This window comes from Taudactylus pleione, unplaced genomic scaffold (genome assembly GCF_031769625.1).
Source record: "Taudactylus pleione unplaced genomic scaffold, aTauple2 ptg000120l, whole genome shotgun sequence".
NCBI lineage: Eukaryota > Metazoa > Chordata > Amphibia > Anura > Myobatrachidae > Taudactylus > Taudactylus pleione.
This window is the reverse complement of record NW_028284522.1, coordinates 11,304,201-11,327,650: the sequence shown is the minus strand read 5'-3', so window position 1 is coordinate 11,327,650 and position 23,450 is coordinate 11,304,201. Positions and strand designations below refer to the sequence as shown.

General features: G+C 43.5%; 1 protein-coding gene across 3 annotated transcripts in view; it reads right to left on the bottom strand.

The window, feature by feature from the left end:
- LOC148524224 (uncharacterized) overlaps positions 1–23,450 on the bottom strand; it is a 182,376-nt gene that overhangs the window by 41,187 nt on the left and 117,739 nt on the right. The window contains exons 2-3 of one of the 3 annotated variants that reach the window (XR_015878378.1): positions 22,644–22,737; positions 7,415–7,555 (exon numbers count right to left, since the gene is read on the bottom strand). Coding sequence is in view for 1 of the 3 variants with exons in the window: in XM_088472098.1 (XP_088328224.1) it covers positions 20,591–20,745; positions 22,644–22,737 (249 nt within the window). In the remaining 2 variants the exon portion in view is untranslated. Of the gene's footprint in view, positions 1–7,414; positions 7,556–20,460; positions 20,746–22,643; positions 22,738–23,450 lie in introns of those variants that run through there. The other 2 variants (XR_015878379.1, XM_088472098.1) reach the window with 2 other exon arrangements.

Sequence of the window (23,450 nt, the reverse complement as noted above, 5' to 3'; positions counted from 1 at the left end):
TTCCGAATCTTTAGGCTCCAATGTCATAGTAAAGAGTCAAGACGGACCTTGTTTTGTTAAAAATTCATAGGTCAAAAACTGATCAATTAGGGAGAGGTCACTAGATCTCTGTTGCTACACACCTAGCGTGTTTAGCAATTGTTTGGTTGCATTGGATTTGCCACTGGAACACTATGGAACACATTCTTTTAGAATTGGGGCAGCGACATGTGCAGCAGCATCAGACTCTTCCATCAAATCTATTAAACGATTAGGTCGTTGGCAGTCTTCAGGTTATAAAGGGTACATTAGAGGGGAAAAGTTGCATAGCGCATAGTGCTACTTGCGAGTTGCTTTTTGGTAAACTACCTGGCACTTGTAAGGGCATTGAGTTGATAAGTGCTATCAAGAGAGATTTTCAGGTCATTGCGGATCACTGGCCACAAGTATTATTGGTTTGGTCAGAGATGATACCATGCAGGTTTTGGAGGGGTGAGCAAGGAGGGGCTGCTTTGGATAGGGTCAGAAGGAAGCTTAATGCAGCAATATCTAGGTTTGTTTTGAGCCTAGGTGGGTGTGTTATCATGCACTTGAGGAGGTGGAATTTTACTTGACGGATGGCATGCATTTGACAGGAGAGGGTTTGGAATTATTCGTCACAGCCCTTACCTAATTTCATTAGTCAAAGAGGTTTGGTTGGCTTATGGTGGTGGTACTTGGTCTTTGACACATGTGGCAGAAGGCAGTTCTCCTTTGCAGCTCAATTAATTCACAACAGGGCTTGACTAGCATTTCCCCTATGGGAGCGGCGAGTCGGTCACTACCTTAAAGGGGGTACCAGGTCACCATCTCATGGAGGGACTAGTACTGGGCCATGTAAAGGAAACTGGTTCTACCCAAGTTGGTTATGCGCAGGGGGTGGATTTCCGCCCCAAGCTGTTAATTAGTAATTTAATTCTGGGGTTGTGGCCAAGGTGCACTGCCTTTCGCCACCATTGCTACGATTTATCAATAATTTCAATTTGATTAATACATTTGGCTGAGACCTCCCTTTTTGCAAACGTATTTTAGTTGTCTGTGTCGTTATTTTATCTTAGTTAAATAGGTGAATAGTAAATAATAAAACATTTAGGTCTTGTCCGTGGCGTTATTTTTATTAGTTAAGTAAGTGAATGGTGAATAATAAAATATATAGGTGTTTTAAAGGTGAAGCTATAGCAAAAACTAATATTTAATGCTACAGATAAAATAAATCTGGGGAGTCAGTAAGGAGTCTGAAAGTAGGAGTTGTTGGGTGGGATTGTAGATGATGTTATGCTGTAATCATTAATGTTACAGATGTGATCCTGAGCCTGCCTAAGCTGTGGCCTCTTCGTGATTTGCAGTATAATAATGTGGAATCAAGTAACCGTGTGACAGATTCCGTAGCAGTGGGAGCTTTGTATGCCTGGCAGTGATAAGCAGGAATAAGTGATAACAGAATGCCTGCATTAAAGATGCCTGTATAATTTCACATTTTTCAGCAAATAATTCAACATCAGAAGGAGTGCTCTTCAAAGCAGAAATAAATCATTATGCTTTTTGAATTGTAATTTGTCTGAAACTCTTAATGGAAAGACAGAGCAAGCTGGGGTTCTTTGGCATGAAATATACAAAAATGTAGAAAGTGAAAAAAATACCTTTCAAAGGACTTTTCATCAAAGGCTCCTAGTTTACCTTGATTACAATGAGAAAAGTAGCTTGAGATGAGACAATATGTGCTCCTAAATATTAATTTTATAATGGATAAATATATTGATTTAAGAAAATAAATGTTATATGATGAAGTTTAGACAAGTGTAACATAACTTTCATGTCCTCCAGAGGTTTTAAGAGTCACCCGACTGGAAGTTGTAGCTCAGTGTCATTCACAGTGTTTAATAAACATGCACAGAATAGGACCTAAATCTTTACCATTTTAATGTGGCAATGCAGAGAAAATGATAGTGCCACAGGGAACTGGTTCTTATTAGGGTCAAATTAGAAATAAGAGCTAGATCCAACCACAAAGAGTGTGGTAACTGAACCTAAGGATGACAAGTAAGCAAAATTTAGTTAATATTTTATTTTTCTGAATTTCTCATTACCAAACTTTTGGCCTAGGGGTGCCTTGAAAACAATGCTGATACTCTAGGATGCTGTTATTCAAAAAAGTTTTGGAACCACTGGGCTAGACTATTATTCTGTTATTACTTGTATGTCTTATGACTATGTTTCCTCTTTCTTCTATGCTGCAATCTTCAATTAGCACTTACACATTTGACTCCATTTAATTAGAGATGAGCGGTTGGCTTTTGGCTCAGGTCTTCCTGCCAAATTTGGATCTCAGAACGAGGCAAGACATCATCTCAGCACAGAAAAATGATGTATTGCCTCATTCATAGATCCAAACTTGGCAGGAAGACCCATGCCAAACGTGAAACAGTTACCAGTGCCATAAAAAATGTTTAAATTAATTTTTACATAAAATGTTACTAGTACATCATGCGGTAAAAAAAAGTAAATGTGACATGAATGTAAATGCTTCCCACAACCTATACTGGTGACCAATGCAGAGCCTATTTTGATCACATCATCACAATGAAGAGCCTCTTGTGGTTAGCCCAGTTCAACAGAAAATCTTTTCTGTTCACCCCCACCCTCCTCATATAACTGAGTAATGGCCTGCATAGACATTGTTAGTGGTTAGGCAGAACAACAGAACCCACATTGATGACTTTGGTATAAAGCAAAGCCCATCACTGTGCCAAGTAAAGCATGTTCCCCAAGGTGCAGGGTAACATCTAATGTCACAGAAATGAAGCACACCAGTCATGTTCAGTTATTGAATTGTATGTAGATTATCAAGAATTTAGATTATTCCTCTGTCTGGGTTGCGAATAGCATGTTAAATGTCCAGTTTAATCATTAGTGATTATCAGAGAGGAGATGAGGCATTTTTTCAGAGGCAGATCACAGATGACTGGAAAGGATGTAACTCACAATGATGTAAAGGTATATGATGTGGAGGCATTTGTGAGGGCTTTGAAGGTAAGGATGAGTAGTTTCAATTACATTTTGGATATGATGGCCAGTAATTTTAGAGATCTGCAAAGTGGCACAGCAGATGTGGAGAGGAATGATTGTAGAGGGGAAAGAAGGGTGGCAGTAGTCAAGTTGGGCAATTATGAGAAATAAGGGTTTTGGTAACACCCTGACTGAGAAAGAGATATATTCTAGTATTGATTTGAATGGAGATGTGACACGGTAGTGCAAAGGAATGGATGCGCAGAACGAAGCTGTGGGCTTATTCATGGTGGACACCAAAGCCGATAGCTTGTGAACATGGCAAGTGTGATGTTGTAAATCTAGAGGGAGATTAGAGGAGAGATATTGACAATGGGAGGGCCAAATGGGCATATCAGTTCACTGAGAGAGGAAGTACTGAATAGAAACTGAAAAGTAGAAGGCTGAGGACAGAACCATGAGAAATTTCAACAGATAAAGGGAACGGAGGGGAGGATATGAATCGAGTGGACATGTTGAGGAAAAAGAGGAAGAGAGAAGGGTAAATACAATGCCTCAATTGAGGACGTGCTGGTGAGTGATTTAGGAGGGTGTGGGGTGATTGCTCTAGTTGAAGGAAATTTCTTGATAGGTGGTATTAATTTCTTTTATTTCATATATTTGTCTATTATAGTGTAGGGTGGCACTATTTTTTATCTATGTGGGCAGCAGTTTCCTGTGTGCACCCAACACTACTACCTCTTTAATTTATAAAGAGGAATGCTATATAGGTATTGCTGTGTACAATTTGTTGGAGAATTTCATCAGTTGCAGGAGTAGCAGGAGTATTGATTTGAAAGCTAAACTGAAAGGATAGTAGGTGGTATTTCCATCTTATAGTGTCTTTAGACATTTTATCAGTCGCATCATAGCAACTTGCATCAGCCCTATGGCAGGTGCTCCCATCTGGGTATGGCCTACTTTGTGAGTGGCTGTCTGTCTTTGGATGCAGTTGCTTACAGCAGCATGCTAGCATCTGCTTAGCCACCCCCCTTTTACCTCCCAAGTAGGCCCATTGAAAATTTGAAATCCACAGACCCTGAATCCAATTCTGTGCCGCATGTCTTAGCAGTAACAATCGGGACTCATGCGCTGTGCAACTCAGACGCATGTGCAGACTTACAACATCGGCCAACTGCATGCAGCATCGACACTGAATCCACCTCTGGATCAGGCCCGTTGTCTATCTTTTTGTTGTCCAAGTGTACTCTCTTGTACCTTATTTTTGTTGAAGCTTCATGACGTGTTATAAAGTTTTACGTGTTCTGGCCACATTGAGGTTTATTCCACAATCTTCCATGCGTGCCGATGCTTCAACACAAATGCCTATTTTGCTAAAATGTTTTGTGGCACAGGCACAGCATAACATATGAATACAAGTAACCTTCCAGTGAAATCTGTTTAATGTAATGACAATTATCATATATGGAAATTTAAGGTTAAAATGCTGCGATCCAGAGATGACTTGTGGGAGGTTATTACTACAGACAGACTAGAGGTTAATAACCAAGAATGGCATAAGAAACATAGACAGGCATGAGCAAACATAATTTTATTAGTTTAAGATGAATGTAACGCATTGCGGTCCAAGTCCTCGTTATGGGGTTCAATGGTGTAATCTCCCGGTCATCTGTCTTCCTCCTGGTTACAGCTGGCATTACTGAGGACTAGACTTGTCCATCTGCATGCAGGCCTGGTATTCTTTTCCAGCAGTTCTTGCCAGTCTGAACTATGGGTGCTGCCATTTTGGATGTGATCACAGGACCCAACCAGCTTCCAGCAACTGCAGGCACATATTCAGCTCAGCCTATCAGCACTTGCTGTACTCACTGTACTTGCTGGTTGCAAGCTCAACTTCTCTCCCTGGAGCACCCGGGCTTCTGGTTCTATTTGCATCTTGCATCTGCTCCAGTCATCAGCCTCCAGCATTGCTATCAGCATTTTGCATCTAACTCAGGGCCTGATTCAGACCCTCTCGCTAGATGCGGCTGCTCGCTCCCTCCGTATGTAAACTAAGCTAAGTGATGTCAAGGCAGGCAATCACGCGGCAAGGCGTAAGCACGCCCACTATGTCTTGGCGAGCGATCACTTTGTGTTTATAGACGCCCACCAGCCTATCTTTAGCCGCCCGCTATCAAACATCATCTCCAGGAAGTATATACAACAATCAGTACATCGGGTTCCATTGGATCTGACCGCAGCGCTTGAGGTGGACTATACCTGCCCGTAAGCACTGCGATCCCTTCAGTACATATATAATTCAACCAGGTGACGTGTACTATGACGCTGCCTGTTAATTATGCACGCCTCTGAAATTGCGTTTAAACACTCAGGTAAGTCTGCGTCTGCAACTCCACTCCCCCATTACTACTGCCCTGCCCCTGTTACCACCCACAAACGGCCTCTCCTGTCACTCATTCCACTAGGTTGTCTTTGCTGGGTGAGTGCGTGCTTCCCGATTGCATATAGTTGCATATAGTTCACGCACGCACACTGCAAACTATATGCATACGCACATTTGCTAACATCGCCAGCAACGAGCGATCACTTGCTAGCGAGCAGGTCTGAACCAGGTCCTTAGTCTCTAGTCCCAAGCATTGCTATCAGCATTCTGCATCAGACTCAGGACCTGATTCAGACCTGCTCGCTAGCAAGTGATCGCTTGTTGCTGGTGATGTTAGCAAATGTGCGCATGCGTATAGTTCTTAGTGATTGATCCAGTTCATTTGACTATTGTTCTTGCCTGCTCCCCTGGTACCACTCCTAGTGACTTCCTGATTTTGACCTTGGCTACACCTCTGATTTGATTCTGCTTAACCCCTGCTACTGCTCCTAGTGATTCCTGGTATTGACTTTGGCTATTCCTTGATTTAATTTTGCTCACTCGCTGGAATTGCATTGTCCGCCTGGTTCTGACTCATTTCTGGTGACTATGGTCCTGGTTGCCCCACAGCGACCAGTCTCTGCCTACCCTCAGTTCTTTCATACCACCAGCCTGTACATTGGAAACCAGGCAGAGAGCCATGACCTGTGGATCCGGCACAGCGAAGCTCAAATCCCCTGGAGGGGGTCCCTGGTGAGGGCCACCAAACCTCAGACTCTGTGCCTCTGTTCTCAGTATACATCAATTCGAAAATGTACAGTCAGTATCCAGAACATCCAACTGACAGTTGTGACAACTTGCACACAACTCCAGTGTATTGACAGTTGTTGCAGATTTTCCTTATTGCTATCTCAGGTTATTCTGATACCTGCATCAGTCGTGTATTCAGTTGCCTTAAGTCTCTACCTATAGCAGTGGTCTGCACGAGTAGATGCATTATCAGGCCATCTAACTTAGTTTTCTCTCCAGCATTTGTAGCTAACCCTAGGAGTTCTGATTCAAATCAACAAAACCCCAGTGATGTGACAGTGACTGGGAAGAAACATGGGGATGGCTAAAATGACGTATGAAGATGTTGCATCTTATGGGAGGCATGTCACAGGTGTGTCGCTGAAAGCAGTTGCAAACACAGATGCACAGACGCTCGCATAGGAGGCCTTAGTCAGACAGAGAAACTGCACCTGCTGTTCGACTGCAGCAAGTTTTAATGGGGCGACCAATGGTGCGTCTAGAGACGCATCAGAGTGTAATGCAGTGTCTATAGATGCATCAGAGTGTAATGCACTGTCTATAGATGCTGCAAAAAGGCGTTTCAGTCCTTGCACTTTCAGGTGCACCGATGTACACCAGGGAAGGGCTACTGTATGTAGTGGCAGTAGCATATATATGCAGACGCGACTGTGGCAAAAGACAATGGGGCAGATTTATGAAGCTGTGGAAAGTGATAAAGTGCAGAGTGATAAATGACCAACCAATCCGCTCCCACCTCTCATTTTTCAAACACAGCCTGTAACATGACAGTTGTGAGCTGATTGGTTGGTCATTTATCACTCTGCACTTTATCACTTTCCAGAGCTTCATACATCTGCCCCATTGACCGCTACTGTGTCTAACTCAAAACCAGGCTCATAACATCTCACAATAAAGAAATTAAAACATGTATTAGGTGCTAGAAGTAGGGAAACCTGAAAACAGATCAAAAGTAAATAATTGCAGTGATTGTGCGAAGAGAGCTGCTCAAATAGTATTAACCAGATAGAAGAAACAAAATGTAATTGAGCACTTGTATGTATGTATATGTGCCACAATATATTTGTATGTTAAGATGCTGTTCCTGTTAGGAAAAAATCTCTCCTCATACACCAATAGTTTATAGCTCTTTTTTTAAACATATTGTGTGGAGTGGAGATGTCCATAGGTAACCGAGTGATTGCGGGAAAACACAGCAACTACTGTCCCTAGTCTTACCTTAAAGTGGTCCCTCCGGTGTCTGTAATTAGCTGTTTTGGATGAGTAGTCTCGTGGTGTTGCTGCAGCGGCATTCTCTCTCTCCCCCTTCTGCTTGGTTGCTCTGTGCCTCTCCTTTCGGGGTATCAGTAGAGTCCTGCTCTTAAGGGGACAGTAGATCGCGGGTTCACAGATCCGTTTACAACACATTTTGTACCGTTATGAACTTTTTCAAGGATGATGTTAATTGTCCTAGGCGGTCCTTTTATCTCTCGCTCCGTTGTTTCTTTTTTTAAAAAACTTTATTGTTATGACAATTAAAATTGACACTAGGGGGTATATTTATCATAGTGCACCTGAAAGTTTTTACTTTCGTTTTGATGTTCGAGTTAGCATACCTCAAATGGAATCAAATCAAAAGTACAAATCCCCCTTCAAATCCCACATTTAATAAAATTCGATTTTAGAAGCATTTTATAAATCGAATTCAATTTGGTTAGTTTTTGAATAGTGATTTGCTGTTCGATTTTGCATGTTCATGTACAAATCGGACAGCAAATCCCACTTCAAAACGAACTTCAAAGCCCCGACTGAATAGAACTGCTTCATGCTTTCATTTTCAGCATGAGCAATTAGTTTTGATACAGATACATGCATACATCAGTGAGATGCATGCATGTATCTTACTGTAAAAAGCTTAGAAAGAGTTAAAGTTAAAAAAATTATGTGAGGTACCCTCTATAACAGAACCAGCCCCGGACTTTTCATAGCCACTCCTGGTTGTGTAAGTACAGGGAAAAATTTGCGTAGGGTTCCCCTGTAATTAGCACAACCAGCACAGGTCTCTGATCTGGTCCTGGTTCTGGAATTACAGGGGAAAAAATGCATAGGGTTCCCCTGTAATTTCCACAACCAGCGCCAGACCCTTTCTAGCGGGGGGCTGATGCCACTGCCAGGGGAGACCTTTCACTGGGGCCCCCAGGCAAAGCATCAACCCTGACCACTAGTCAGTCTAGGCCAGGGATCGCTGGGGAGTTGGGGATCCCCCAATAAAGGGGTCCCCCTCTCCAGGGCACCCCTAGCCTAGGCTTTCAGCCAATGAATGGCTCCCTCCATTGAAGCCGATGAAGAGCCGCAGGGTTCCTAAAGTTTATTCTGTGGTTCCCACCATTGACTTCAATGTGTTTATTTAAACATTTCTTTACAGGTGAACTACAGGTACCAGTGGGCCCTTAATGCCCTGCATGCTGGTACTTGTGGTTCTCCAATTACCAGCATGTGAGGGAGGCTTGCTGGTACCTGCAGTTCTACTGTAAAGACAATGTTTACACTTATCTTTTTTTACACTACACTTACACTTTCAACCCACCACCCACCGCCCAGAGGTGGCAGGGATAGCCCAGGCTATCAGCCTAGGTCAGGGGTGCCCTGGAGAGGGGGGGTTGCCAACTCCTTTATTGGGGGGGTTGACTAGAGGGGACCCGGTAAAAGGGCTCCCCTAGCTGTGGCATAAGCCCCCCGCTAGAAGGGTCTGGTGCTGGTTGTGGAAATTACAGGGGAACCCTATGCATTTTTTCCCTGTAATTCCAGAAACAGGATGGGATCAGAGACCAGTTTTGGTTGTGCTAAGTACAGGGGAACCCTACGCAATTTTTTCCCTGTACTTACACAATTAGGACTGGCTATGAAAAGTTCATGGCTGGTTCTGTTTTAAGGGGGGACCCCAGATAATTTTTTTTAAAACTTTAACTCTTTCTAAGCTTTTTACAGTAAGATACTTGCATGCATCTCACTGATGTTTGCATGTATTTGTGTCAATCCGACCTGCTCCTGCTAAAATCAAAAGTATAAAGCAGGTCTATTCATTTGGGAATTTGAAGTTTGATTTCAAATCGAATAATAGTAAATAAGGGATTTCTGTGTTGAAATTACCGATGTTTTTCCGATGTTCGATCGAATGTGAAATCACACTAAAATAAAAATCAAACTTAATAACAAAATATATTAATTTATGTTAAAAATGTGGTTATAAATAGGATTAATATATATATATATGTGTATAAATTATATTTAGAATAAAATTTTATAGAATTATACACTCAATTCAATATCGATATTTATGCCTTGTGGTTTAACAGTTTTTAATAGGAAGATCCATTTACTTTCTTGCTTTTTTAACTCCTTCCCTATATCACCCCCACTCCAGTTAGCTTTGACTTTTTGGACTCCCATAAATTTAAGTCCTGTGGGAATCTTATCATGTGCTTCTAAAAAGTGCTGGGAAACACTATGGAGCTCATTCCAACCTGCTCGCAAGATGCGGCTGCTCGCTGGCAAAGAGGGGACGTAAGGACGCCCTCTATGTCTTAGCGAGCTACGGCACTGAGTGCTGGCTAGTGTATAAAGACGCCCCCTTTCCCCTCGCAACACACGTCATCTGGAATTGTTCGTTTAATCGGTAACATCGAGAGCCATCAGAGCTGCTCGCAGCCCTTGAGGTAGCCCTAGCCCACCGCAAGCACTGCGATCAGTGCTGGCTGAAATACATGTACCATGACACCACTTTGCTAATTATGCACGCCCTTTAAACTGCGTTTTGTTGGCCTGAAACGCCGGCGTTCGCAACACCACTCCCCCGTTTACAAGCACCTTCCCCTGTAACCACCCACAGATGGCATTATCTGTCACTCAAAGTAGCGCTCTGGCTTCGTGCTATGAGCGCAATATTCACCATCGCAGTGACTGGCATACGCATGCACACTGCGACTTATACGCATGCGCACTATGCAACAAACGCCCGGCATCGAGCGATCGCACCATAGCAAACGGGTCTGAATCAGGTCCTATGTGTGGTAAGGCCTTTTTTGATGTTATTAATGTGTTCAGCGATGTGAGTCTTTTATTTCCTTTTCATCTGGCCAATGTATTTTTGTCCAAATGGACATTTTAAAAGGTAAATAGCACCTTCGGTGTTGCAAGTAATATGATCAGAAATGTGGAATTACATTTGGATTGTTGAAAATTATGTTATTGATGTCATGCAGCGGTCTTCTTTTCTTAGATTCCTGCACCCTTTACAGTCTAGACATCTGTAGACAGGTTAGAGGGGACATCCAATGTAGACGATATAGAAGAAACATCTAACAAGACACAGCGGGGAAGAAAACCTGAGTAAAGTAACAATAAAAGATTTTTCGAGGAAGAAAGCGATGAAGATGAAGATTTTTTTAAAATTTATTTGGGGAACAGAAAAACCACCGGAACATCCCCACCTAAAGACACCAATTACCAAAAGGAAAAAAAATGCACTAGCATTCAACGAAGGGGCAAAAGAGGAGGAAAAAGGAAAAAGAAATCAATCCCACCAATAATGACATCAACTCGCAAAGACGAAGGAATTTTCAATCTTAGAGAAAAATAATTGACTGATGATCATTACAGCCTTTTAAGGAAAGGACTCAAATTTGCCCCTCACTCGACTATTAACAAATTTAGGGCCTGATTCAGACCCACTCGCGAGCGGCTGTCCGCTCGCAAGTGGGTCGATGTTGTGCACAGCGCATGCGCACGACGGCGGGAGCTCCATCGTGCGCATGCGCCAGACGCGACGAGCGAAGGACTTTCCTTCGCTCGTGTCTGATCAAAGGGGGCGTGCTGTCGATGTTGATTGACAGCACGCCCCCTTTGGTGGGCGTGCCGGGGGCGTGCCTCCCTGACGGGGGTGTTCCCAAGGCAACGCCTACCGTCAGAAGCCGGCCCACTGTCATCACTAGTGATGTCAGTGGGAGTGATTTTGGCTCTGATAGAGCCAAAATCACTCCGGGCCTTGCAGTTGAAAACCTCAACCGCAGGCTCCGGCTCGCAGTGGCGATGGTCGCGATGGTCAAGACCATCGCGGCCATCAAACTGCACGCTCGTATAGGCTGTGGGTGGTGACCCACAGCTATACGAGCGTCCAGGAGGACGCTCCATAATTATGGAGGGCGGCCCTCATTCAGAGCGTGCGCGCTGTTCAGAGCGTGCGCTCTGCTCAGAGCGTACAGCTCTGAATGAGGGCCTTAATCTTTACATTGACCTTCATAAATTCGTCAGGAAATTATGCCTTAAGAAGTTCTTTAAGAATGAAAAGAAACAAAATACACAAGAAAACATTAATCAATACCAACTGTGATAGGATCATTGGTAAAGTGGTCTGTGGCAGGTACATTTGTCCCAGATTCCTGTCTTATGTGTTTTAAACCCCCAGGAGAAAGTCTGCAGTGTAGCAGGCTTGAGTTTCGGCTTTTTGAAAAGCCGGTTTGGGACCTGGGGGTTGTGGGTGAGAGGAGAGGGAGGGCTCCACCCACGACCACTCCAGGTTTTGGTTCTCGCAGCCTGGTAACAGGCTTGTTAGGGTTCCCACCTGAGAGTGGCCAATATAAGCCTAGTTTGTTTAGGGCTGAGTGTCTCACCTGGGAGAGCAGACAGGGAGTTTGCTCAGAGACACTTGAAAACCTAACTGTAAGTGTTGTGCTGTGCCTTTGTTGCTGGTGAGGGCATTAGGCCCTGCCAGGTTCTGGTAGTGAGGGAACTACCTGTGAAGTTAGTGCCCCGACAGGGCTAGGATTTATGTTTATGTTTTCTTTATGTTGTTTCTGACATTGTACAATAAAGACTGGCGCCGACCAGCTTGTACTTGCATCCAGTCTGGCGTACTGTTTCCCAGCTGCTGTGTGTGAAAGGAAGGAGTCCTCTACCCAGGAGAGGGACCCCCTAACCTAACTGTGTCACAATATGGTGGAGAATGCGGGCACCCACACACTGAAGTTGCAGCAAGAGGAAAACGTTCCGTTTAAAAATTAAAGGGACAGACACCCAATTTGTGAGTGTGAAAATAACACTGTGTCCTTGGAGTCCCATAGAGGAGGTGTCAGCCAATGCTCAGAGGAGCAAGGTTCAGCTTCCAACCTACACCCCAGGACAAAATGGAGGACATGATTAAGGCCTTCCTCCAAGCTACAGCAGCTCAGCAGAAATCTACCAGAGCTCAGCAGGAATCTACCAGAGCTCAGCAGGAGACGAACAAACTTCAGCAGGAATCTACCTGGGCTCAGCAGGAATCCACCAGGGTGCAACTGTTGGCCTTGGAGACAGCCCAGAGGCAACAACAGGTTGCCATCGAGGAAACCTGCCAGGCAATAAAAGAGGTGGTATAGCACCTGGTCGCCCAGCCCAGAGATGTTGCTACTGGTCCTCCCACCCCCACTCACTCCGTACGAGCTAGTCACTTCCTTCAAAAGATGACTTCAGGCGATGATGTGGAGGCCTATCTCGCCGCATTTGAAAGAACGGCCGAAAGGGAGAGTTGGCCCAATAAGCAGTGGGCAAGTCTGGTGGCACCTTTTTTGTCTGGGGAGCCACAAAAAGCATATTTCGACTTATGCCTGGCTGATGCCAAGGACTATAAAAAACTAAAACAGGAGATCCTAACTCGCTTGGGAGTCACCACCTTTGTTCGTGCCCAACGGGTCCACCGCTGGGAGTTCCATAGGGACAAGCCTCCACGTTCACAGATGCATGACCTCGTCCATCTGTCCTCAAAATGGCTACAGCCCGAGACGCTGATGGGACCACAGATCGTGGAAAGGGTCGTGATGGACCGGTACCTGCGATCATTACCTGTGACTCTGCGCAAGTGGGTGAGCCATGCAGACCCTAAGTCCACGGACCAGTTGGTCGAGCTGGTGGAGAGGTACGTGGCAGCTGAGGAGCTGATGAGTATGCCCCACCGAGCCCCGATGGTGCACCGGCGAACTCCCACAGACACTGGTAAGACTGTTCCAGGGGAGAAGGGTGCTGGGCGGTGGAATGTACCTAAGACTGAGGGTGTAGAACCTGGAGACAGGCCTGCCAGGCCAGGAAGGTTCTTGCCCCGTAAACGACTAGACATTAATATGACTCAGTGTTTCCGATGTGGTGGCTTTGGCCATATTGCCGCTAATTGTTCACTTACAACTGAACCTATGCAATGTGATACTGCTCATGTCTACCGCAGGGGGTCTTTCTTTGCACAGACAGCCTGTACGGCTGACCGGCAGGCTGAGACTGATAAGCACATGTGTGTACTCACTGTAGATGACAACCGAGTAGAGGCACTGTTAGACTCTGGTAGCTTGGTGACACTTATAAAAGCTGAGCTGGTGAACCCCTTGAGGCATACAGGGAAAACTGTTGGTGTGACCTGCATACATGGGGATACTCGATATTATGTTATGGCCGAGGTGAACATCGAGACACCATGTGGCTCTGCTATAGTTTCTGTGGGTTTGGTGCATGGTCTGGTGTACGATGCAATATTGGGGAGAGACTTTGCTCACTTCTGGAAGTTGTGGGAAAGCCGTTTTGTTCCAGAGGTGAACAACCCCGATCCATTTGAGAAGGTTGTCGATGTAGTGGAGGAGGGAGTTTCTTCTGAGTCAGAGTTATTCCCTTTTTCTACTATGGTTGGCGAACTAGAGAATGTGGAACGTGACGGTGGCCCGCCAACTGATGTGCCTCCCATTGAGGTGGGAAGTGTTGTTGGGCCAGGTGATCGTCTGCCTGATTTAGAGGTTAGAAGAGAGGTCTTTGCTGTGGAGCAGTTGAATGACTCTACTTTGGTAAAAGCCAGGGAGAATGTAAAAGTAGTTGATGGTAAACCCATAGACCCTGATAGTCCTTTGTCCTATCCCCACATGGCAATGTGTCAGGATTTGTTATATCAGGTGACTAAGAAGGGGGAAGATATTGTGGAACAACTAATAGTTCCTAAAGCCTACAGAAGAACAGTGTTGGATCTGGCCCATGGTCATATAACGGCAGGCCATCTAGGGGTAGAGAAAACCACTGAGCGAATAATGCAGAGGTTTTTCTGGCCCGGGCTTCATAAAGAGGTGTCTGACTTTTGCGCATCCTGCCCTGAGTGTCAGTATCATGCTCCCAGGCCACATTTTAAGGGTCCACTAGTTCCATTGCCTATTATAGAGGTGCCGTTTGAAAGAATAGCGATGGGTTTGGTTGAACCCTTAATGAAGTCTGCCAGGGGACACCAGTATATTCTGGTCATAATGGATTACGCTACCAGGTACCCGGAAGCGATTCCGTTGCACAATACGTCAACCAAGACCATTGCCAGAGAGCTAGTTCATGTCTTTAGCAGGCTGGGTATACCCAAGGAGATACTAACTGACCAGGGTACACCGTTTATGTCAAAAGTCATGAAAGAGTTATGCCGCCTGTTCAAAATCGAACAGTTAAGAACTTCGGTTTATCACCCCCAAACCGATGGGCTGGTCGAGAGGTTTAACAAGACGTTAAAACACATGCTTAGGAAAGTGGTCGACAAGGATGGTAGGGATAGGGATTACTTATTGCCGTATTTATTGTTGGCCATAAGAGAAGCTCCCCAGTCCTCCACCGGGTTTTCACCCTTCGACTTGCTGTATGGGAGACACCCAAGGGGGTTACTAGACATTGCCAAAGAGACATCGGAGGGGCAGTCTAGTCCTTACAAAACGGTGATTGAGTATGTTTCTCAAATGCAGGAGAGAATTGCTGCGGTAGTGCCGATAGTGAGAGAGCACCTGGAACAGGCTCAACAGGCACAGCAGAGGGTATACAACTGCAATGCTCGGTTACGCAGCTTTGCTCCTGGGGACAGAGTGTTAGTATTGGTTCCCACTGTGGAAAATAAACTTTTGGCTAAATGGCCAGGGCCCTTTGAAATCTTAGAAAGAGTGGGGCAGGTCAATTACAAAGTTTACCAGCCGGGGAAAAGAAAGCCGGAACAGATATACCATATAAATCTGTTAAAGCCCTGGAAAGATAGAACGGTACTGTCGGCCGTCCGAGCCCCTCCAGTAAATCCAGGGTCCTTAGTTCCCGAAGTGACAGTGGCAAAAACCCTGTCGGCAATTCAACAACAAGAGGTCAAGGAGTTTCTGATCAGAAATAGGGTGCTGTTCTCTGACGTACCTGGGAAAACCTCGGTCATTAAACATGACATCATCACTGACCCAGGGGTTAAAGTTAATCTAAAGCCCTATAGGTTACCAGAAGCACAAAGAGAATCGGTGTCGATAGAAATTAAAAATATGCTAGAGTTAGGGGTTATTGAAGAATCACATAGTGAATGGTCAAGTCCCATTGTGTTGATTCCAAAGCCCGACGGGAGTGTGCGTTTCTGCAATGACTTCCGAAAGTTGAACAGTGTTTCAAAATTCGATGCCTACCCGATGCCAAGAGTGAATGAACTGATTGAGAGACTAGGGACAGCAAGGTATTTAACCACTCTTGACCTAACCAAAGGGTATTGGCAAGTACCATTAACCGAGAGCGCCAAACAAAAGACAGCTTTTTCAGCGCCAGAGGGCTTGTTTCAGTACAAGATGTTGCCCTTCAGGCTACATGGGGCACCTGCTACCTTCCAAAGAATGATGGACAGGATTCTAAGGCCCCATAGATGGTATGCGGCTGCTTATCTGGATGACGTGGTCATTCATAGTCCTGATTGGCAGTCTCACTTACCCAGGGTACAAGCAGTGTTGGACTCCATCTATAAGGCAGGTTTGACAGCCAACCCAAAAAAGTGTTGTCTAGGCATGGAGGAAGTAAAATATCTGGGATACACCATTGGCATAGGCCTGATAAAGCCTCAGCTCAATAAAGTTGATGCCATACAAAACTGGCCACGGCCTCTGAATAAGAAGCAGGTGAGAGCCTTCTTGGGAATTACGGGGTACTACAGGAGGTTTATACCCAACTTTGCCACCATGGCAGTCCCGCTAACTGACCTGACCAAAGGCAAACAAAAAGTCATGGTAGAATGGAGTTCTGAGGCAGAGAAATCTTTTCAGGAGTTGAAAGTAGCGTTGTGTTCCCAACCAGTCCTGATGACTCCTAATTTTGAAAGGGAATTCATAGTACAAACCGATGCATCAGAAGTAGGTATAGGAGGGGTCCTGTCCCAGAACAAGGAGGGTGAGGAACACCCTATTTTTTATCTTAGCAGAAAGTTGAATGTACATGAGAGAAACTATGCCACAGTGGAGAAGGAGATGTTGGCCATAAAATGGGCGTTAGAGGCTCTCAGGTACTACTTGGTTGGAAGAAAGTTCAAATTGATCACTGACCATGCCCCTTTGAAGTGGATGTCCGAAAATAAGGACAGTAATGCGAGAATTACGAGATGGTTCTTGGCGTTACAAACTTTTAAATTTTCAGTGGAACACAGGCCAGGAAGCAAGCTGGCCAATGCTGACGAGTTGTCATGCGTTCATTGTTTGGGGGCTTCAGTTGTTCCGCCCCACAGGTCGAAACAAAGGGGGGGGATATGTGATAGGATCATTGGTAAAGTGGTCTGTGGCAGGTACATTTGTCCCAGATTCCTGTCTTATGTGTTTTAAACCCCCAGGAGAAAGTCTGCAGTGTAGCAGGCTTGAGTTTTGGCTTTTTGAAAAGCCGGTTTGGGACCTGGGGGTTGTGGGTGAGAGGAGAGGGAGGGCTCCACCCACGGCCACTCCAGGTTTTGGTTCTCACAGCCTGGTAACAGGCTTGTTAGGGTTCCCACCTGAGAGTGGCCAATATAAGCCTAGTTTGTTTAGGGCTGAGTGTCTCACCTGGGAGAGCAGACAGGGAGTTTGCTCAGAGACACTTGAAAACCTAACTGTAAGTGTTGTGCTGTGCCTTTGTTGCTGGTGAGGGCATTAGGCCCTGCCAGGTTCTGGTAGTGAGGGAACTACCTGTGAAGTTAGTGCCCAGACAGGGCTAGGATTTAGGTTTATGTTTTCTTTATGTTGTTTCTGACATTGTACAATAAAGATTGGCGCCGACCAGCTTGTACTTGCATCCAGTCTGGCGTACTGTTTCCCAGCTGCTGTGTGTGAAAGGAAGGAGTCCTCTACCCAGGAGAGGGACCCCCTAACCTAACTGTGTCACACAACATACATGTTTAAAACCACCATCAACCTTTTATACACCAAACCAAAAGTGCACACATCCAAACCTTCCAAAAAGCAATAGAACAAGAAATAAACAAAATACCAGGAAAAAATAAAACCCAAATACAACTTAACATTAAATGAGAAAAAAGCTTTAAAAGACTTGCAAAAAGATGAAAGAATAGTAGTGAAGCCGTTAAATTGGAGAAGATCAAATATGAAAATAAAATAGAAAAACTAAGCAAAGACCCCACAGAAAACTTCCAAAAAGAGTTAATAAGCCATCTGGATGAGGGACTGGAACGGGCATACTAAAGAAAGAATATGACTACCTTTACATAAAGAATCCAAAAATTCCTATTTTCTACCATATAACCTAAAATCCACAAGGACATCAATAACCCTCCCGGCAGACCTATAATCTCGGGATTATCTTCGATAGAAGAAGAAAAAAATCAAAACACGAACACACCGAAAAAAAGTACACTACAATACAATACTAGCAGCAAACAGCAACCACCACCAAAAGTGGATTAGAAACATTCCAGAAGGACAATACAGAAGATTAAAGTGAAATTGATAAGATGAGACAGTTTTTAAAGATAAAACTCAAAAGAAAAAAGTGAGCATTTCTAAATAACACAATAATGTGTGTGTATTATGGTGCAGTCTGATCTGGGCTGCCCATACAATGTGGGTCTGAATACTCCACGGATGTATGTGTACTAATAAATATCAGTAAAGGCACCTACATCCAGCTGCTGATTTTAAATATTTTTACTTCAATGAATATCTACTATATAAAAGCGAAAATGTGTCCTTCTTTCCTTCTGTCTTTCTATACAAATCCACAGTTTACAAGCTACGATCGTGAAATGTTACATATGAGCGTATTAAAACACGGTGGAGGCAACTAAAAAATGTAAAGCAAAATTAATGACTGTTCATTTTTAATTAATGAAAAACCACAATTTTTGCATAGCATTCGCCCTCTACAGGTCAGGTACGGAATTATAAAAGGATTTAGCTTATCTACTATTTTTTCTTTTCTATCTTCTCTACTATATAAAAGCGAAAATTTGTCCTTCTGTACTTCTGTTTTTCTATACATATCCACAGTTTAAAAGCGAAGATCATAACATTTACATACGAGCGTATTAAAACATGGCGGAGGCAACTAAAACATTTTTAAATGGAAATGAATTACTGTTAATTTTTAATTAATTAAAAAACACAATTTTTGCTGGATGCTCATTGTGGGGCCTAACGGCATATGGGTAGGGCCTCGGAGCAAGCGTTTTGTGTTGTCATGTTTTGGCATGATCTTAATGTTTATTATCAAAGAGAGCTTTAGAGGCTTTGCCAGCATTCTCAGCTCTCTGACTATACCAAATTACGCAACAACATTCACTTCTTTATTCCAACTGTGTCAAAATGATGACTTTGCAAGGACCCTGCTGTACTGTGAGCTGCCAAAATATTACAAATGGAATGCTTCTCCAAAAGTTTTTCTGTGCAGAAAACAGGGAGTCGCTGTAGATGGTCATCCTGGTACCAGAGCAACAGAAGCTCTTGGCTGTGTTTACACTGTACATCCTACAAATTTTGAATGCTTCTATCTCCGAAGTTTGCTTTACACCATTTCAGGTCCTACTTCCTTCAAAGACCTTAGGACTGTTGATGGGGGAAGTTTGTCACACTTTTCGTGAGGCCTGCCTAAGGAGAGGTTGGTTGGAGGATGATGTGCAAACAAACATTCTTAAAATCCCAGGCAATGCCGGGTACTCCAGCTAGTCATATATAAAACATAAAACACAGGTGGAAAAATATTCTTTGTGTATAAATTAATATCAACAACCAAAAATGCATATCTACTATATAAAAGTGAAAATTTGTCCTTCTGTCCTTCTATACAAATCCACAGTTTACAAGCCAAGATCGTGAAATTTTACATACGAGCGTATTAAAACACAGCGGAGGCGACTAAAATCTTTTTCAATCGAAATTAATTACTGTTAATTTTTAATTAATGAAAAACCACAATTTTTGCATAGCATTTGCCCTCTATAGGTCAGGTACAGAATTACAAAAGGATTTAGCTTATCTACTATTCTTTCTTTTCTATCTTCTCTACTATATAAATATAAAAATGAAAATGTCCTACTGTACTTCTGTCTTTCTATACAAATCCACAGTTTAAAAGCGAAGATCATGACATTTTACATACGAGCGTCTTAAAACACAGCGGAGGCAACTAAAACATTTTTAAATAAAAATTAACAGTTTTTAATTTCCAATTAATTAAAAAACACAATTTTTGCTGGACGCTCATTGTGGGGCCTCACGGCATATGGGTAGGGCCTCGGAGCAAGCGTTTTGTGTTGTCATGTTTTGTCATGATCTTAATGTTTATTATCGAAGAGAGCTTTAGCAGGCTTTGCCAGCATTCTTAGCTCTCTAACTATACCAAATTATGCAACAACATTCACTACTTTCTTCCAACTGTGTTAAAATGATGACTTTGCAAGGACCCTGCTGTACTGTGAGCTGCCAAAATATTACACATGGAATGCTTCTCCAAAAGTTTTTCTGTGCAGAAAACAAGGAGTCGCTGTAGATGGTCATCCTGGTATCAGAGCAACAGAAGCTCTTGGCTGTGTTTACACTGTACATCTTACATATTTTGAATGCTTCTATCTTCCAAGTTTGCTTTACACCATTACAGGTCCTACTTCCTTCAAAGACCTTAGGACTGTTGATGGGGAAGTTTGTCACACTTTTCGGTGAGGCCTGCCTAAGGAGAGGTTGGTTGGAGGATGATGTGCATACAAACATTCTTAAAATTCCAGGCAACGCCGGGTACTCCAACTAGTATTAATTAAAATACCATTCATTTACAGTTGATTAGTAAGCAATGATTATTGTAGCAGAGCACAGTTAATTCAGATGGTAAATCCACAAGCAGAAGATTTTAGCAGTAGTAGTACAGTTGTTGAATATGCAGATTTGTTTTAAATAGCACAGTTCAGCAGTTTGTTAGTAAGACAATTTGTTAGTGAGCCATCTGATGGTAAATTGAAGCAAGGCTCAATGGACAAGTTATTGAATATGCATGCAATAAATAAATTCCTCTACCTGATGAAAGGGAGGATATTTCCGAGGGTCCGTACCTTTGCATTCATATAATAATTGCAGGTGTCTGGGCCTCCTGTCACCGAAGTGCCAAACTTTGTGCTGCTTATTAGGCTGTATGCTGGACTGTGTGGTGCTTGGCCTGACTCTCCGGCTGCTCACCAGCAACTGGTGGCGCCAAGTCCCAGCGCAAAGAGACCTCCGCTCCCGTGACAAGGCCCTTCCACGAGTCCTGGGCAAGGGAGTGCAGATAATTGTCTGCCGCTAGTTTTAAAGAACAGAGTAAAGAATTGACAAACCAGTTCCTAGAACAGGGCTATAAAGAAGAAACACTCAGAAAAAATATGCAGAAAATTGAGAGAATTAAAAAAGAAGAAGATCTAATAAGAGATAAAGAAGAAAAAAACAAGGCAGATAACTTTGAATTAGCAATTCTTACACAATACAATTGTAATAATAAACTTATTGGAGAAATGCTACATACAGTAAGCATTGGCACCTACTGGAAATGTATGAAGATCTGAAAACCCTGATCCCAAGAAAACCTAAGGTTATTTACAAGAATGTAAGTAACCTGAAAGAGAAATTAACATCAAGTTATATCACAGTAGAAAAAACAAAAAAGGAGAAAAACAGGCAATAAGGGGTTCCACAGATGTCTAGACTGTAAAGGGTGCAGGAATCTAAGAAAAGAAGACCGCTCCACAACATCAATAACACCAGTTTCAGCAAATCAAAGGGAATTCCACATTTCTGATCATATTACTTGCAACACCAATGGTACTATTTACCTTTTAGAATGTCCATGTGGACAAAAATACATAGGCCAGATGAAAAGGAAAATAAAGACTCGCAACGCTGAACACATTAATAACATCAAAAAAGGCCTTACCACACATTGGACCTCATTCAGAGACGCTGGCAAAATGCGAGCGCTCGCTCTGAATGAGCGCGGCCGCATAAATTTTCCGGCCCGGCCTCCTGGCTGCTCGCTAGGCTGTGGGTGACCATCAACAGCTTTAGCGAGCGGCCAGGTTGATGGTCATGATGGTCAAGACCATCGCGACTTGCAACGAGACCCTTGTGGTAGGGTCTCGTCTGCCGCAAGCCCCAGTGAGCTTTCGGCTCTATTAGAGCCGGAAGCTCACCACTGACATCACGAGTGATGTCAGTGGGGCCGCCCCCAAACGGCAGGCGCTCCATCGGGATCACCTCCGTTTGGCAAGCCACCCCCCGCCCTGCCTACAAAACGGTGCGAGCTGTCGATCACCATCGACAGCTGCCCCTTTTGTAGTAAGCCCCAAAGCGAGAGAATTTCTCTTTCGCTCCGGGGCTTGTGCACGTTCAGTGCGGCCGCTGCGCGTGCGCAGGGCCTCTACATCGACCCACTTGCGAGTGCATCGGCGCTTGCGAGCAGGTCTGAATTAGACCCAGAGTGTTTCCCAGCACTTTTTAGAAGCACATGAAAGATTCCCACAGGACTTAAATTTATGGGAATCCAAAAAGTCAAAGCTAACTGGAGGGTGGGGGCGATATAGTGAAGGAGAGAAAAAAGCAAGAAAGTATATGGATCTTCCTATTACAAAACCCTTAAACCACAAGGCATAAATATCGATATCGAATTGAGTGTATTTTTAGAATAACATTTTATAGAATTATATTGCATACCTACTTATATATAAATATATATATTTTTTTTATCCTATTTATACCTACATTTTTGACATAATTTAATATATTTTGTGTACATCAATACTAATAATTGCCACAATTACTAATTGTTACAATTCAACAGCACTTAACACATAGGGTCAGTTTTAATTGTCATACTAATAAAGTTTTTTTAAAAAGGAAACAACGGAGTCAGAGGTAAAAGGACAATAAACATCATCCTTGAAAAAGTGTTCAATAGGTGCTGTCACAATATACAATTCCTCTCCTGTTGTCTTGATGTGATATGTCTCAAGTGAGGGAAATAAGGAAATAATTAAGCTCCAATCCAACAAAAGTGCTTATAAATATAGTAGAATAACCACATAGGGACTCACCTACTCAAGGTTCCCTATATTCCTAAAAAGGTTTTTTTGATTCCTTTCACCACAAACAAATACAATTTCTTCACTGCATAAGGTACAACTCCTCCCTGTAGGGAATTAACTCACCTGGGACCAGGTATCGTTGTTCCCCAAAAGGTTTCCTTGTATCCCTCAATATATCATGCAGAAGCTTTTCATGGTAGGTAATCAGTAGCCTGTGCTGAAAGACAATTTATAAAGGAGTTGTGCATTGTCTACTCATTTGAAATGTACATAAGTATTTAATTTACTTATTTTTTACGATATTGACTTAATTTTTTTTCCCTTAAACTCAGAGTGCCTTTTTATTTTACTGTGTTTGGTTCTGCTTAATAGAGATTTGGGGTCAGATTCAGAGGTGGGCACTGCTCCATCCGCTCTTGCGTCTGTTGCCGGAGTCAGGGCTGTGCAAGTGCTAGTATCAGCCTTCCCCTGGTGTAGATGTCTGCATCTGATTCAGCCAGTGTTGAGACACCCAGTTTCAGCGTCTCTGCACTGGTGATTATTGACACACCCCCATCTGCGCACCATCACGCTCACCATCGACAATTAAACCAGCCACATAGCAGGTGCAGTGTCTCCATCTGACTATGGTCTCTACAGTGTATCTGAGAACACAGCCCCAATCACTAACACATCTGCAACACTCCCATAACACGTCTATGACACAGACTTTTTTGGGTTCACTTCAGGCCACCTCCCATCACTTTTCATCTCCATATCTGATACCATCTGTGCCGAACGCAACAGAACCTTTGTGCATACACACTGTGTAACGCATGCGCCATAGAGGTTTACAGGATTTCTTGCACATGCGCAGTTGCAATTAATTTCTTAATTACATGAACATCGGCATTGACTGTGGATTGCGTACGCCTCTAAGTCAGGCCCTTA